Source organism: Catharus ustulatus, chromosome 4 (genome assembly GCF_009819885.2).
Source record: "Catharus ustulatus isolate bCatUst1 chromosome 4, bCatUst1.pri.v2, whole genome shotgun sequence".
Classification (NCBI taxonomy): Eukaryota; Metazoa; Chordata; class Aves; order Passeriformes; family Turdidae; genus Catharus; species Catharus ustulatus.
The window spans coordinates 59,183,607-59,200,315 of NC_046224.1; the positions used below are offsets into that span (position 1 = coordinate 59,183,607).

A 16,709-nucleotide genomic window follows, 5' to 3' on the forward strand; every position below is an offset into this window, starting at 1 on the left:
AGGGCCCCTGTGTGTAAAGCTGGCCTTGGGACAAGTGTTCAGCCCTCACCTGAATCCTCCCTCTGAGGGGAGTGCCTTTATACACGGAGTAGTAGGACCAAGAGCTGTTCACAAGCTCTCCACCATAGAAAAACAGCTGCCAGCTGGGAGCCAGCTAACTGCAAAGGGAAAGCACCTCTCGGAAGAGGCTCTCAAATTGTTTGTGGGGAAAATGACTGTTTGATCTGCTAGAGAAGCACCTCTGCGCCATGAGCCCCAAAGGGCTGCTGATGCATACATTTTGTTCATGCTGCTGGACGTGCTACTTGCAGGGAAGGAAGTTCAGTGTCCCTGGCTTTGCAGTCTGAACCTTTCCAGCCTCCCAAAGGCAAATTGGACACTTCTAGAGAAATAAATGCTTCCTCCTTTATCCCCTGGGTTCAGATGGTTCGCATGCCAAGCTCTGGGCTCACATAACGCTCCCTGTCAGACACAAGCCCTGTTTACTATGCCTGAAATGCTCAATTCCAACGCCTCTATCTCTCTCCCTCTCCTTTGGGAGGTGAGAGCCCACATTCACGGACAAACAGTTCCTCTTAACAGATTGTCGAGATGGCATTTCCCCCTTCCAGCGCACACACACACTCCCACCACAAATAATGAAACCAAAGCCCTCAGAATTGTTGTGACAAGAGAGGATACTGTTTGACTATCAAACCTTGGGGTCCTTTTAAAAGTCCCAGGAAGGGAAAACTAAATAAAGGGGCAAAGATGAGCAGCAGTGATACACAGTAATTACAACGCATAGCAGAAATCACTTTTGTCATGACAAACGATCATCGTTCATACCAGCATCCCTTCTCTGACCAGCATGGAGTCCTTGTAAAACCCACAGATAATTTGCATCACTATCAAAATTACTAAGATAGAAACAAAGACGTATCACCTTTGTATACACGGGAGTCAGGCACAGACTGAAGTGGTAGCTGGATTTACAGCCTTAAAGCTGGGTAACATTAAATGATTTTTTTTCTTTTAAGGTATGAGAAAGTTATCCACAGAAGCACTGTGGTCAAATAAAACAGTTTTCTCTCTCTCTCAGGTCTGAGTTTTTCTCCTTACACCCTGTACAGATGCTGTGAAGACAGATCAGTGTTTTGGCTTCAACACACTTGAACTGGACTTGATGCTCACAGTACATAACTGAGTACAAGCTGCCAGTGGAACACTACAGAAAAAATGAGATCACTGGTTTCACAAACAGCAGGACTGGAAGTGGGAGGAGTACGCCCATAATAGTTTCTATAGGGAAACTATTCCTGGGAAATCAGTTCCTGTAGTCACTTGACAAAGAGTTTGAAAAAGAAACTGCAAAGGCCCCTGTATTGAGAAAGGCACAGCAATAGCTAAAGGTCCAGCAGATTCCACCTAGGGGGAAACAGCAAGGAAGTGCAGTTCATTTAGACTGTATCCAAGCAGCAGTCAAGAGGGAACTTAATCACACCTAGGGAAAGAGGTTTCAGAGAGCAGATGGTTCTTTAAAAGAAACAAAGGCTATAAGGAGCTCTCATGTATGTGTAATTGGAAGCCAAAGGAGGCCAGACTGCAAATAAAGCTGACAATTATTAACTGCAACCATAAGTAAACGCCCACCCCTAAATCAAAACTAACATTTTTCAGACATGCTGCTGCTCAAGTAGGAGTTGCAGGGTTGATGCAGAGTGGCCTATTGAGATTGTAGAACTTGGATATATAGAAGATAAAAGATCTTCTTTTACTCTGATATCAATTTAGTTGTTTCTTATACAGACCAATGGTTTCGGGTACATGGTGTGATTCTTGGGGTAGGGTCAGGAACTGGACTTGATGATCCTGATGGGTCCCTTCCAACTCAGAGTATTCTATGATTCTATGACTTTAACACTGTAGATGGTGACAAGGATTGACTGCCACCTTTCCATATAAAAAATCACTCAAATACAGACCACTTCCACTAAATGGCTTTCTCCTCCTTTCCTAAATGAACACACAAAAGAAAAAAAATGACACAGAAAAAAAGTTGCAGGAGTATGTGCTTAAAAATTGCCAGTATGTCTTTGACAGCAACGTTTGAAGCACAAGTTAATTTCTTCTTTAATTTCAGGGTTTTTTTTTAAATCAAGGCAGCAGAGATTCCCATTTTCCTTGTTCACATTACATTGATTCAGTATTTGGACAAAAACAGACAGTATCAGGACATTGTACCTTTCTATATATGGACTATATAAAAAAAAAAATTAGGATATGCAATATAGCCTACTATAAATAATAAAACTCTTATGACTGACAAATACACCACATATACACATGTGTATTATGTGTGTGCATATATACGGATACATATAAAATCTATGAAGACCAACCTGGGCCTCAAGTCCAGAGGTGCCTACAGCACATGACACTGATTACTGCTTGTGAACTCCATACCTAAGCTAAGGTTTTTCATAGCCCTGCCTGAGATGAGGGATGGATTTATTGTTGAAGGAAGAAAAGTGGGAGCCATGTTTTTGGGGGTTTTGTTTGGGTTTCTTATTTGTTTGTGGTTTTCTTTTCAAACCGTGTAGGGAGATGGACGTGAAGTTTAAAAGTCAAAAAAGAAAATTCAAGTTTTAAAAGCACATTACAGAAGAACATAACCTCAGCAGTAAAAAACACAGTAACAATACAGGCTACAGTCTGGGGCCAGCCCCAGTTTTGGCACAGATAGGAGTAAAACAGAAACACACCATTTCAGCAATCAGTCTGTCAAAACTTCAGCCAAGATAAGCCTCTTCAAAAGTAACTTCAAAGCATTCCTGAGCAGGAAAGCATCAACAGGAAAAGCAGGTGGGGACCCAGACTAGTCTCAAAAGCAGAGCCCTCAGGGGACAGGGAAAGGAACGCACCCAGCCACCTGGGCACAGTCTGAGAGACACAGCATAAAATCACTGGTCAGCTGTCCACTGTCTCTGCCCGGCCAGGCTCACAAAGTGAAAAACACCAGAAAAATCAAACACACACCCACCACGAAACACCCCCAGCACTTGAACTGATCTCAGAGGATGAAGAGCCCCACACAGATGCTGCAGGCTCTGCTGTCACATTCCTGCTACACAGCAGCCCCTCAGTATTATCTGTACTCAACTGTTGCCTATGCATCTCACATGTCCCAAACAAGGGACAGCCACAATCCTAAAGTTTGTGCCCATAGCTAACAAGATTAAGCATGGCAGAGCAGGGAAGGAGCCTACACTCACATCTCAAGTCACAAGGAGAATAACCAGGGTGCCTGCTGAAACTTGGGTCTTGCCGTGCTCCTGGCTGTCTGATCCACAGTCCTCCCTTTCTAAAAGCCTGCAGAGGCTGGACAACTGAAGACAAACCTGCACTGACCATAACAGAAAATTAGGCTTCTTTCTCTATTTCTTTACATCTGTCAGAAATGAATCAGTGCCTCAAAAGGCTGCCATGAGATCTTCCTAACCCATCAGCCTTATTCTCAGTCTGCCCTCCCAGCTTCATGTCCCCTTAAGAGCATTTTCCACTCCACAGTTACCTCCTGTCCTTCTCCACAACCACTCTACAGCTGTTTCAAAAACCCAGTGCTCAAAACCAGAAAGCAGAAACCTGGTTGGAGAGAGGTGGCAGTGCAGCTGGTGGGGACAGTTTGTACACAGGACACAGCTTCCTTTTTCATGCTGCTGCCTGAAGCCCTCCCCAGGCCATATGCCTTATTCACCAGTTCAGGCAAGCAAAAGTGATCAGCCAGCTGCAAGCAGGCAGGTCAAGCCTTTAAATCTCACTGAATCTAAGAACAGATTCTCATCGTGGGGAGAAACCAAATAACACATTAAATGCCAGATGTCTTGTACTCATATGCTTTAAAACTGGCACCTTCAGAGAGTCCACATTAGCAACAGGCTGCAAGTATTCAAAAAAGTTATCTTGTATAAAGCTGGGGAAATGGCATCAATGCAGTGAAGTCAGAAGACTGCCAGTGTTTGGACTCAACTTCATGGACACTTAAAAATGCGTTCTCACATTGAACTTAACAGGACTTCTCGGAAGAGTTAGAAACAGGTTTATGTGTTTCCTAGGTCTTATAGATTTAGTTCCTTTTAGGAAAAAATTATATAAAATTTACAATTACAGGAATAGGTCAATTCAGCAATTGCCCAAGTTATGGTAATGGCCAGGCAGTGGCCATCAAGAAACAGGTCACAGCAGAAATGGGTAGGAAAACAGAGTCAAAGAACCAATCACTCCACCATAATAGCTGAGAGGAAACATAAAATAACATTTTCAATAAGGCTGTGGGAGACTTGGGGGGGAAAAAACAAAAGATGGTAACAGACACTGAATTGCTAAAATCTGTCTTGAAGATCATGTGCTGAACAAGGTTGGCCTTTTTCTCAGCCTTCCTGCATGTTGAAGCTCAAAAACCATGCCACACCATGGAACAAACATGGAAACACCACAAGAGCTCACCAATCTGCCCACTGGGATGGGTATTTGGAGAATGCAAATTTTTGAACATTGTGTATATGTCTCTCAGCCCCTGACACTCCACAAAGCCCCTCCCAGCTGCCCAGCAGCAGAGGATCATGCCGGAGCATATGAACTTCCCCCTCAACATCCCGTACTTTCTGGTCTTCAAAAGGACACTGGTGCTCCCATAATCTGTGTCCTTACCCCACATCAAGAGGACAGGCCTTCATCTGAGTCTTCAGGAGCACAGTGTACCTTCACTGCCTAATAGCAGAGATGCTTTTGATCTTCAGTGTCCAGCCCTGCAGTACTGCCATCCACAAAATCATCTTTTCCTGCTCTCACAGATTCAAGGAATGAAAAACCACCAGGGTGATGCCTTTCAATATCTATCAGATAGCCAGGTTCACTCTAATAGTGCAATTTCCTCAAGTATTTCTCTGGGCTTCACTGTTTTGAAGTCTAGGTGCAGAAAGGTTGTGAAGCATGATTCTGGGGTTAAGATTAAAGAAAATCCCAAACTCCAAGAACAACTCCTTCTCCTCCTCCTTTCTTATGAAACACTCTGTAGAGTGAATATGAAATGAAATGTTTTCCATTCATTTTCTATTTTTAAACCCACTTGTTAATGTTTCTTGGCTTTTTAAAACATCATTTGACTACAGCTCTATTAGGGTGGTCTCAGCAGTATAAATTTCTTCAGGAATTTTTCCCTAAGGAAACTCCCCTCACTTTTAGCCTAATTTGAAGCTTCTCCCTGTTAACTTCCAGAAAAACTTGGTTTCTGATGTTCCTTTGCTTGTTTTTCCTTCCAGAATGAATACCTCCTGTATGTGTTAATTTAAAAATACTCAGATGAAACACCTAGGAAATAGAAAAACAGAAGATTTTCCGTAGATTATGTTTCCCAACAATTTCCAAAAATCCTATTCTCCTTCTCACAGGTTTTATTAGCTGCCCTCTTGTAAAAATCTCAAAAAGATTTCATCTTGTTCCAACAGAGCAGTTTGGGCTACACATCTGTCAGTCTTTGAACACCTGTCTGGTGGATCTTCACAAGCAGCTTAGCTAGTCAATGCTTAGCCACAAGCACTAATCTCTCCCTTTTATTGTAATGCAGCTTAACACTCCACTGCTTTGTTCTGTAAAGTTAATGGTGAAGATAAACCAATTATTAGGAGTAGAAGTCTGGCATTGCAATTATTCCTTATAGTTACCAGATATTCATGGTCTTGTTCCTTCACCAACCACTTCACACCAGAACAAGAGGTTGGATCTCCTCTTCCCATCACTCTTGCCCTCCCCCTTTTCCCCCTCCAGTTCCTGAATCACAGACAAATTCTAGAAATGCTATGGATTTTCATCATTTTCTATGCATCACCATTTTTCACAGCCACAGTTCCATCAGGAGCATTTCATTATTGCATCATCACAACAAATGAACATGGGCTCAGTGTGCAGTACCTTCATTAAAGTTGTCATCAGTTGAGATGTGGGTCAAGGGAGACTGGGGTCGAGAGTCCCCACAGAGGGAGTAGCTGTGTTCAGCCTGGATGAGGGGTGCTGGGGATGCTGGAGACAGCTCCACTTCCATTATTTCATTCTTCTCAGACAAGAAGGGATCATTCAAGAGCTGGCCTAGGACATCGGGTGAAAATTCATCCAGGAACTCCGTGAAGTGCTGTGGAGACAAAAAGGCAGGGGAAAGTTTATCTCCTTGTCTGTCTGTTATGCCAACCACAGAGAGAGAATAGACCAGAATAATTCTGTATGTGCCCTGGTCATCCATGTCAGTCAGCAGCAGGATCTACAGCCTTGTGTAACAACCTCCTCCTCCTCCAATCACTATTTCAAGCTGAAGAGCTACAGCCAGAACAAAGGCCCTCTCAGAGGCATACATTCCAACAGAAGAGCCTGTCATTAAACTGCAACAAAAATGGAAGATGGAAGCAGGGTGCTCATGTCCTGAAGCAGTCTCCTCCCACCACACCAAAGGTACTCATTACAGTGTGTCACCAAAAATGGGAAAGCATATTTCCCCCAGACAGAGTGAAAGATCCTGCAGGATCTATCACCAGAACATATTGTGTGCAGAATAGAATATAAGGGGTTGATGTTCACTGAAGTACAGAATCAAAATGAAACACATTCCAGCACAGATTCTGACACCACATATGACTATTTCAGCTGTGCAGAACATTTTGTGTGCTCCAGGAAAACGGTCCATGCACATCCACAGCCAAGCTATTAACACATTTGATATAAAATGGGTTTCCTGACAGATTTATGTATGTACTTTAGAAGTAGCATTCCACGTAGAGCCCATATTCAGCTCTAGACCCCAGAGCTAATGCTACTGACAGTCAGTACTAATTACCACTTTGTCTATTACACTAAATTCATTATGCCAGCAGCACGTTAGATCTGTATTCAGCAAAGTAATTTCACGTTTATTATTCAAAATGAGCACAAAGCAAACCTTGCAATCTACTTCCTCCAAACTCCAATGCAGTTCCCATCAACAGCCAAAAACTTTGTCTCTTCACCTTCTCTCCAAGGTCAGAAAACTACATCTTTGATAGATGAAAAATCTGCACTGCAACAAATCACTCCCGTTCATCTCATTCACACAAAGAATTCTATTTTTGTATAAAAATACTTGCACAGTGAATTGTAATGAGATTTTCTGAACAATGGGGTATTATCTACCATCTTATACAGGAATCTTTGTAGGCTGAGGCATGATGCTATAAAAGTCTAAGTTTGTCTGATTTGTTTTTTGCAAGCAGTATTGATCTTGGCTCTTCATCATGCTCTCTCCTGCAGAAACAAACGCTGAAATTCAAGATTCAGCTTCCTGTAGGCTAAATAAAGACTTAAACAAGTAAATATTGTATAAACCCACAAGGGAAGCAGTGTGCTCACACCCTCACATTTCACAGCTCCAGCAGCACCTGTGGCCTTGAAGCCACATGCTGAAAACCCTGAGCACAGCTGGCTCTCACAGAGTTCCCTGGATGTTCAAGCACCTCTTCCAATGCTAACTGTGCCATTTTACAAAATCAGTAAGTCTTGAGTCAATTCTGACCAACACTGAGGAAAAAAAAAATTGACTGAATACAACGCAATGAACAGAGGACCACTGCTGCTGTGCTGGAATAACAAGCTATCTCAAGAAAAGCCTTTACAAATGGCAAAACAGATTTGCAGCCTTGTATTTACTTACTGTAAATGACAGCACTTATAAATGCTTAGAGGACTCTGCAAGAGGGTCATGACCACCCTAGAAAGCCACTTTTATTTTAATTTTGACACCCAAGGACTCGCTAACACTTCACATACACGTGCTTCCAACAAGGATAAGAGTATAAACTACAACACCCCACTAAGCAAAGAAGAAAGAAAAAGTATGCACAAGAGTTTTGAACATCCTGGTACATCAATAAAGACACTGAGTAAAACAGGGTAGGTAGCCATTAATGTATAAACAACCACAGAAATACCTCCCAGCCACGAAAGAAGTCAAGCATGAACGTACAAAAAAGTAGGGCCTTTCTTAGGGATAATGTTTTTCCCTCCAGTCTACATATTTCTCATCATTTAGAGCAATGGCAAGAGTCAATTATATCTGTTTACATATTTTCCTAAAGCTAGAATATTTCCTTCTTTTTAATTCTTGCATGCATTACTCTGACTGATGAGTAGCAGATGCTGGAATAGGGCTGCTACAATATTTGTACCATGGGTTACACATGCAGCTACTTTACAATCAGCATCATGCAATTTCAAAATGTCATCCTTGAAAATCTCATATCTACGTGCTGACTTAGTGTGACACTATGTCGATGCTCTATCTTAACAGACTCAGATGAAAGAAACATGACCAAAGGCTACTCAACTACTTTTGGTAAATTCACAAATAAAGATTTTTATTAGCCTTCTGTCTATCACTGTTTTGATATAGAATAAAAGCTTATCAAATGTTATTTTACTTTTCCACTTGACTAAAGTTTGGTCCATCAGATTTTATTTATTTTTTCCTTTCTGAATGAGGAATTTTCTTAAAACTACTTTTGGAAAAGCAAAGGAGGAAACAAACATTCAACTTCAGAACACCAGAGAGAAAGAGGGCCTGGGGTGGGAAAGGATGTTCAATATGTTTGTCAATATTTGTCCTTTTCTTCTTTTCAGATGCACCTGCAAAGCAGCAAGCTGTGAGCAAGAAAAGAAACAGGCATTCATAACAGACTTGTCTGAGAGCAAATAAACAGCTGGTTTCTAAAATGAATTTCTAGTTTCCTTATAATTCTCAAATTTATTTTTAATGGTCTGTAATATAACATTGTACACTGGCCAGTAGAGACTGCCACAGGTCAGACTGTGCAGCTACTGAACTCAGCAAACAGACAACTGTAGAGATCTGGACTTCTCACTCTAATTAAAAATATCACAGATTCCTTGATTTACAGGAATCTTTAATATGTTATATACTTCTCTACTACAGTGAATGCTTAAATCTAGATCACTTTTTTCCTTAATAAAACAATTGTCTCATTGAAAGTGATTCCATTTGCCTGGAGAACTAAAGAAGAAAAGGCATCTAAGCAGCAGCTAAAGCAGAAACCATCTGGGGGCAGCCAGACCTTCAGCTCCCTAAAACTTCCACCTACACCTAAGCTGCTCCTTCTGTCTTTTCAAAGCACATTTTCCTATTGCCAACCCTCCTCCTCCCCCTCTCCTCTCTGCTTTCTAATTCACCTCAGCAGTCATCAGTCACTTCCATAGCTAGAAAGCTCCAGAATAACCCTCAATTTTGACACAGTAGTAACCACCCCTGCGCTCAGGAAAGAGCAATTTGGGGAGGAAACTGAGACTTTGACCCCTAGAACCTGTATATAAATTCTCTTGCAAAAGAAAGAAATTCTTTGTCTGTGGTTTTCAGCTGGGCATCTTTCACCCAGAGAGTCCACCTTTACAAAAATTTAAAAAACAGAGGAAAGAGCACTTGCACTGAGAATCTGCCTTTTTTTTCTTCTTTTCCCTTTTTGTTTTTAGTATCTCTGTAGACAGCTCAGTTGCCAGTTTCCTGCTATCCTCACACCCCACTGGTTGCCCCAGCACTAATTGCAGACATGTGTTAGTACAAGGAGTCTGTCTGAATTATTAAACTATTCTCACCACATAGCAAAGAGATATGTTCAGCTGGGATTTTAACCTCTGTAAAAAGTCAGGGATTTAGGACAGATGTAACCTTATCTTCCGCCTACCCTTTCCCCAGAACCCTGAAATGACAAACAAAACAGCAGCACTCCTGTTTACATACAGAAAGTAAATTGCAGCCCTTAGGAGCTTCAGCGCTCATCTGGCTGGACACCGGCTCTTGCCTACATCCTGGGTGTTTTGGGGGAACACAAACACCTCCAGACATCACGTTGCAGTAAGCAAACAGGAAAGCTCTCACATCCGGGTGCACAGCAGATTTCTGGATAGCTCTTTGAAAGCAGTATTTGGCTGCAAACCAGCTGTGCCGCAGGCTGCAGCTCTCCACAGCATCTACCTGTTCCTGACACACAAAGGCCCTTTTCTCCAACTGCCTCAGGGACTAGGGCTTTTTTTTTTCCTTCTTGTCTGATCAAATGAAGATCTGTGAAGCAAAACACTCAGGTTTTGCTAGGTGCATGGCAACGCTGGCTTCTCCACTAGCTGAAGCCAGATGAGAGCAGTACCAGCCTAGCTGGTCATTTGAAGGGTAAGACATTACTATACCTAAAAATTAAAGTCATCTTCAGAAAACTGACATTCTAAGAACTCATTAAAAAATAAATGCAGAGAAGTCAAGAGCTTCAAATGACATTTCCCAATTATATTTAAATTTTTAAACAAGTAGCTGAGCCAGGAAAATGCACTGCATCAGCAGCAAGTCCCACACATTGACTGCAGCAGCACAATCCCACCTTCTCCAGCAGAGCCATGCCAGAGGGGAGCTGCAGTGACAGCATCTTTTGCACGCTGCAAAACAAGCCCAGCTCTCCCAGCAGACCAGGGCAAGGCAGCCATGCAACATGCCAGGCTTATAACCACACACTAATTCAAAATATTACCCTCCTGGGAGTTAGTGACTGCCTCCTGGCTCATCCCGAAGCCTCCCCATCCTGGAGGGATCATAGTTATATACCCTCCATAACTGTATATACCCTCCATAGTTATTTACCCTCCATAACTGTCAGGTACATAACAGACACTTATAATTAAAAAAAAAAAAATCCCACCATCTACCTGTAGGTACAAGCAGCCTGGGGATTATGTCTTTATTATACTGTAAAAAGATTTAATATCTACTCAGTAACTATACTGAAATTCCCTCATTTGTGGGAGACTATGAAGAGTAACAAAACTGGTATTTGAAACCAGCAAAGAGATCCACTGTAAGAGCAGACACAATTGTTTGGACTCTCACACCAGCATTTACTCATTTTAAGCACTTAAAAAAATGCGGACAGATTGAAAAAATCCATTAAGTGAATAACACACAGGTTGTGTAACCAGCAAAACAAATGCCAGGAAATTCAGTGCTAATAGATTTACATGGTAATTAAATCCGCACATCTTCCCAACTTGCTCAGGTTACACAGTTGGAAATGCTGAAGTTCATGCTGAGCAAATCTTATAATCCACCCCATTATGTACACATGTATGCACACATTTCCATTGCAAACACTCAAATATTTCCACCCCACAACCAGCAGAGATGCACTTTAACTTATCATGGGGATTTTTCAAGAACTGTGCTTACTCCTTTGCCTTTCCTTCTTCCAAAACATTCTCACTTTCTTTTTTAACAATACAAATTTTTTTTTGGTGGGCATTTAAAAAGATAACTAAAACCTAAATGAAACTCTTAAATAGAGGACTAAATATGGATTAAAAGAAAGAAAAAAAAATCAAAGAAAAAAAGAAGCCCTTGTGCAGCTGAGGCAAGGGTAAGAAACAACCCTCAAGTTCAGTCTTTTAAGTCCACTGTCTGCAAGAAGAGAAAATGATGCTATTGCTCATTCCTAGCCCAAGCCTCGTGGGAGTCATGCAAAATAGGAAAATCCTTCTCACACTCCTCTACCCTTCTCCCAGTGCATAGCTCATGGATCTAGCCTAACTTTTCCATAGGCTATATACATGTTTTGCTATTTTCCACCCTCTCCCCAAAAAAGCCAAAGCCAGAGGAGTGAGTCAGTGGGGCCAGAGCAGTGAGTCAATGAGCTGGAAGCCCTTTAAAAAGGCTCTTCCCATGCGAGTCCCTGACTGAGACCTCAAAGTACGTTATTAATTCCGTGTTGCAAGTAAGAATTTGGATTAAGCTGTCAGGTCAGATGTACTTGCTCTTTTGTTTTATCTCAGCTCTTCCCATCCCCACTCTCCCATCCCTTATTTTTTTGCCAGCTTGAGCAGCTAAAGGACAGAACACTGAACCTGTCCATTACTTGTCCCCATGCCCTTCCTCTCACCCAGCGAGCAGCAGGGTCACAATTCTTTACCCCAGTGATTGCAGAGGCTGCAGGACAGGCCTGACTGACCCATCTGCATCTCAAAGCCTCCAAGAGCAGGGGCAAGCCTCTCCTTGAAACCTTCAGCTAGCAGGGCTCACACTACACAGAGAGGGGAGCTCAGCTTCCAAAACTTAGTCACTGGGGTGTCCAGTGATTTTTGGCACCCACACAAGATACCTAAAGAGACTGGTTATATATTAAAAGCTGTGTGGTGTTAGGGTTGTCGTTTGGTTTTTTTTTTCCCCAGGTATGCTCCAGTCACACAGTGCCAGTCATAAATATTTACTGTGAGATAATATTAATTTGCTTGGTTACACCCCAGCTACATTTCCAGGCTCGATGGAAGGAACTTGCATTTACTGCAAGTTTTACATCTAACTATTGTGTTCCATGTAACTCACAGGATTAAGCCAAAAAAAAAGTGAAAAAAGTTTTCAGATTGTAAACAAATTTTACAATTCAATGGTGGGCATTTACGGCCTCCTTTGCTGCCCAAGAGCTCATCAGCAGGGATAACACATTTTGTTTTTACACAGTTAGTTCTCTTACAGCCATTTTAAAAGAACATAATTGTTCCAGTTCCTTCTTGACAGGAGATATAGCTTAACAATGCAGGAGAGTTTTAAACTGTTTGGGCACACTGCACTAGCCTTCATTTAACATCTTCCCTCAACATGGAAATGGGAGGGGATAAAAGCAAAGAAAATACATCTCAGGCCTTATGCAACAGCATCCCTTGTTGATGGGTACAGATGAGCCCTGTGTAAAGGGCACAGCCAGCACAGTTCCTGTATTTTAAACAAAATCCACTAGTCTTGCATGCATCTTAGAGATCACAGAATATCTCAAGTTGGAAAGAATCCATAAAGATTATCAAATCCAACTCCCAGCTGATTTTAGAATTGTTACAGGAAGGAGGAAAAGATAACCATTGATACTGTTAGGAGACCCCAGAAAAATCATTTCACATCTAGATTCCCATTAGTGCTAGGGGTTTCCTACAGAATACAGATACTTTCCAGTCCAGCTGTTTCATGTTTAAAGTGTTCTCAACAGCCTCCTCCCTGAGGACCAAATCAGTATCTTTCAAAGGAGGACCATTCACTAGTCTAACTGATGTAGGCAGGAAATAACTTATGCTCTATCAGCAGTGCTTGCTAGTCCTGACTGACAGGACACTTGACATTTAAAATAAAAATCCTTATTTTTTTCCTTCAAAACTGCTTCTTCTTTAATGGTTATGAAGTTGAAATGGCAGGGTTCCAGTTTACAGGAGTCATCCTTCTTTCTTTTTCCTAACACTGGCTGCAAACCTACATATCACCCATCAAAATCCTCTTTAATTAAAGCTGTCAGTCATTACAAAATAAGTAAGGTTTTATGATCAGTATTGGCAGCTTAAAGACAGATGGAGAATTTCATTTCACAAAGAGCTAGTAGTCTTTGTTTTACAGATTTATAGTATGGGGCAGGGGGGTGTTCTGCCGCACAGTTTGTTTTTAAGAATAGAAAGATAGATGCTAAGGCTTGAAAAAAAACAAATTTAAGCTCCTCAATGTTTATTTAGGCACTCCTCAGTTTTGAAGAGTCAGATTATCAAGTGCCTAAATTCAGACATCCTGAGTTGATTATGGCAAATATGAATTAGCTTTTATAAAAACTAACAAAAACTCATACACATAATGGTTGAAATTGCAGAAGTGTGTATAGTTTTAAAAAGAAAAAACACTGCACACACATATAACCCTTTCTTGAACTCAAGAAAGAGGTGCTTGAGCACAGTGGAGGAAGAAAAAAAATGGAGTGGTTTTGTGAAACAAATGTAAAGAAATCAACAGGTCATATTGCCCTGCCCAGGAGGATGAACTGTCCAACCCCTGCAGAGCTCAAGGATCAGCAGCCTTTTGGCTAGCAATGACTTGAGCTGCCACAGGGTTCAGACTCTGCCCAGCAGGACCTGTGTCTCTATCACACAGATATCTACTATCAGGGCAGAAAGAGAAACACGCTGGGAGGACTGTGTTCAGTGTTGCTGTAACTGAGGGTTACACATTAAGTACCATGCACTAAAAAAGCCAGTTACGTGTCAAATACTATTCCAGTGTGTGATCTCACCAATCAGTCAAACAAACAACCACACTGAAGAACACCTTTCCAAACAAGTCCTCTACCTTGCTTTCAGTAGAAACATCCTGGGGTTTGATCTGAGGTACCTCACCCTTCCCATGAGCTCACACTGGGGCCAGACAGAAATAGATGCACACAGAACTAGGACTTGATCACCAGCAGGTATCATCACAGACTTCCCATCCCTGTTAAAACGCTTCCAGTTTGCAACTTTGCAAGTTGTGTGTCAAACCTGCTACTGCTCTAGCAAGCTAATGAAGAGCAGTGTGACAGTAATTGATTATGACAACACCAAGGTTTTTGAAGCCATGACACTGGAGTCGCTTCAGATGAGCCAGCCTTACCAAATGCATCCCATAGCAAAAAGATTTGCATTTTAAAGCCACCCCCAGTAGTCCTCTGTACCACAAGATGGATATTTCAGGACACTCATGTTGCACTTGTACAGCCTTAACTCTGCAGAAATTCACATAGGAACCCACAAAAATGGTTTTGGTACTTCACTTTGTATGGATCAGTACTTCCATCAGCACTGGTACTTTGGGATCCTTCCTCTGAAGGAAGACACATTTCATTTTATGTCAAAACAAGAGTGTGGGTGGGTCACTTGTTTTGTTCTTGTGTCAAAGGAAGACAAGGTTTGTTTGAAAGCCCTGTTGAAATCTGCAGAAAGGAAAAAAGGAGACAGGATATGAACAAGATCAAATAAATATACACTTACAAGCACGCGTAGCATGCATCTGGACAAATCATTTTAAGATACCCCACACACTTGAGAGCTGGTATTGCAATTTCCTATGACAAACCTTTTGTCACAGCGCCAGTAAACATTACTTCACTCATTTTATGAAAAATAAACAAATAAACCATGAGTGGTACTAGACTAAGGTTCAGGACCCAAGACAGCAGTAGATGAAACATCTGTATCCTAAGACCGGGTCTTAAAAACAAACTTGTGTGCTTATTTTCTCCTCTCTGCTTCCTTCCAGAGATGCAGGGACTTGTGGAACGGTTTACCAGCAAGAGGTTTGGTGGCTTTCTCTCCTCATGTGTCCTGGGAATACAAGGGAGACTTTCAAAGTGTTGCCATCATTTATCTGTGATATTTCAGCTTCTTTTTTTAGCCCTCTCTCACTCAGAGCACTCCTCTCCTTCATCTCTACTTCCTTTCTGTACCTTCCATTCCCAGACCTTTGCTCCCAAGCAAAGAGAGGCCAAGCTACTCATCCCCTTGCAGGACATAAAAAAGAGCAGCCAAACTGGGAACGAAGCTGCAAACTGCAGTTGAAAACTCTGGAAGAGCAGAGCCAGAAAAGCAAGGGAACAGAAGGAAAACAACAGGAAGAGTCAAAGTCACAACACCTAGAAAGGGATAAAATAAAACAGTGACACATAAGCAGCATATTAAGATTGTCCAAGAACTTCCTCCATCCTCAGCTGTGTATTTTTGCCAAGTGTCATTGACTTTTGTGCACTGCCATTTAAATCTCAACATATTATGGCGTTTACTCTCGTGACTGCTGTGGACTTTCTCTCATTTACTCCTCCCCACCTGAAAGGCAAAACCACTGCCATCTCACCATGGCAGGTGAAGAGAAAATCACCCAGGGAAAACAAACCTGCTTACCATGGGAACATAAATATTATCTATTTGAGCTACTGGGAGGAAGGAAAAATTACCAAGAATTAACGTAAGTCAGAATCTAGGAAACAAGAGTTAATAGAAAATGCAATTCCAAGGGAAAAAGACTGTTTCTGAGTTTGTCAGGATCCAGAGGAATGTTAATTATAGATCAGGCCATTCCTTGGCTGCAGTTATTGGGGGAGGAAAAAGAAGATCAAAATGTTTAATTGAATATTCCTGGGAGGGGGTGGTTCTGAATTACTGCTTTTTATATAAGACCAGATGATACAGCCATCCCACAGGATGGTAATGAAATGACTTTTATCCCAACAATAATGGAAGAGAATATAAAAACAGCTACACAAAGTTGGCCATTTTAATTAGTAGACCTAGAAAACTTCTATCTGAAAAGTCTAAATACAGCTTCTAAGGAGCTCTTGTAGCTATTTTGAGTAGGAGACAATACTAATGGACTGTAAGAAATAATATGAAAATATTTAAGTGCAAACAAGGTGATCAAAGTAATAGCAAGTTAACCTAACTACTGTTCATTTCTGATGAATGGAAGATATGGAAAAGGAAAGACAGTAGTAAAGAGCACAAGAACTTCCAAAAAGAAGAGAAATCTAATTTATGCTGATAATTCCACAGTAACTGATAATCAAGCTTCTTAAATTTTATCTCATGAAATAATATTGCAAGCTTAATACCCCTTGTAAGCCAATAGAGTTGGTGCTGTACAAACAAAGCTGGAGTGAGATGAAGTCAACAGGCCTCATTCAGTGTGACAAGGAAATTAGAAATCTCCAGATGTGAAACACAAATGAGCTTATTGTGCCACATGTTTTCAGAGGGTTCCCACAGGGAACAGTTCTTGGCCCCAGACTCTAATATTTCATCAGTGACCTCAGAGGAAAAGCCACCACCACTGA

At 41.5% G+C, this 16,709-nt stretch overlaps 1 protein-coding gene across 3 annotated transcripts in view; it reads right to left on the minus strand.

Annotated features, from left to right (window-relative positions):
• Window positions 1-16,709, minus strand: part of CREB3L2 (cAMP responsive element binding protein 3 like 2) — a 74,972-nt gene that overhangs the window by 31,124 nt on the left and 27,139 nt on the right. For all 3 annotated transcript variants that reach the window (XM_033058076.2, XM_033058075.2, XM_033058077.2), the window contains exon 2: window positions 5,950-6,166. In XM_033058076.2, the coding sequence (XP_032913967.1) occupies window positions 5,950-6,166 (217 nt within the window). The remainder of the gene's footprint in view (window positions 1-5,949; window positions 6,167-16,709) is intronic.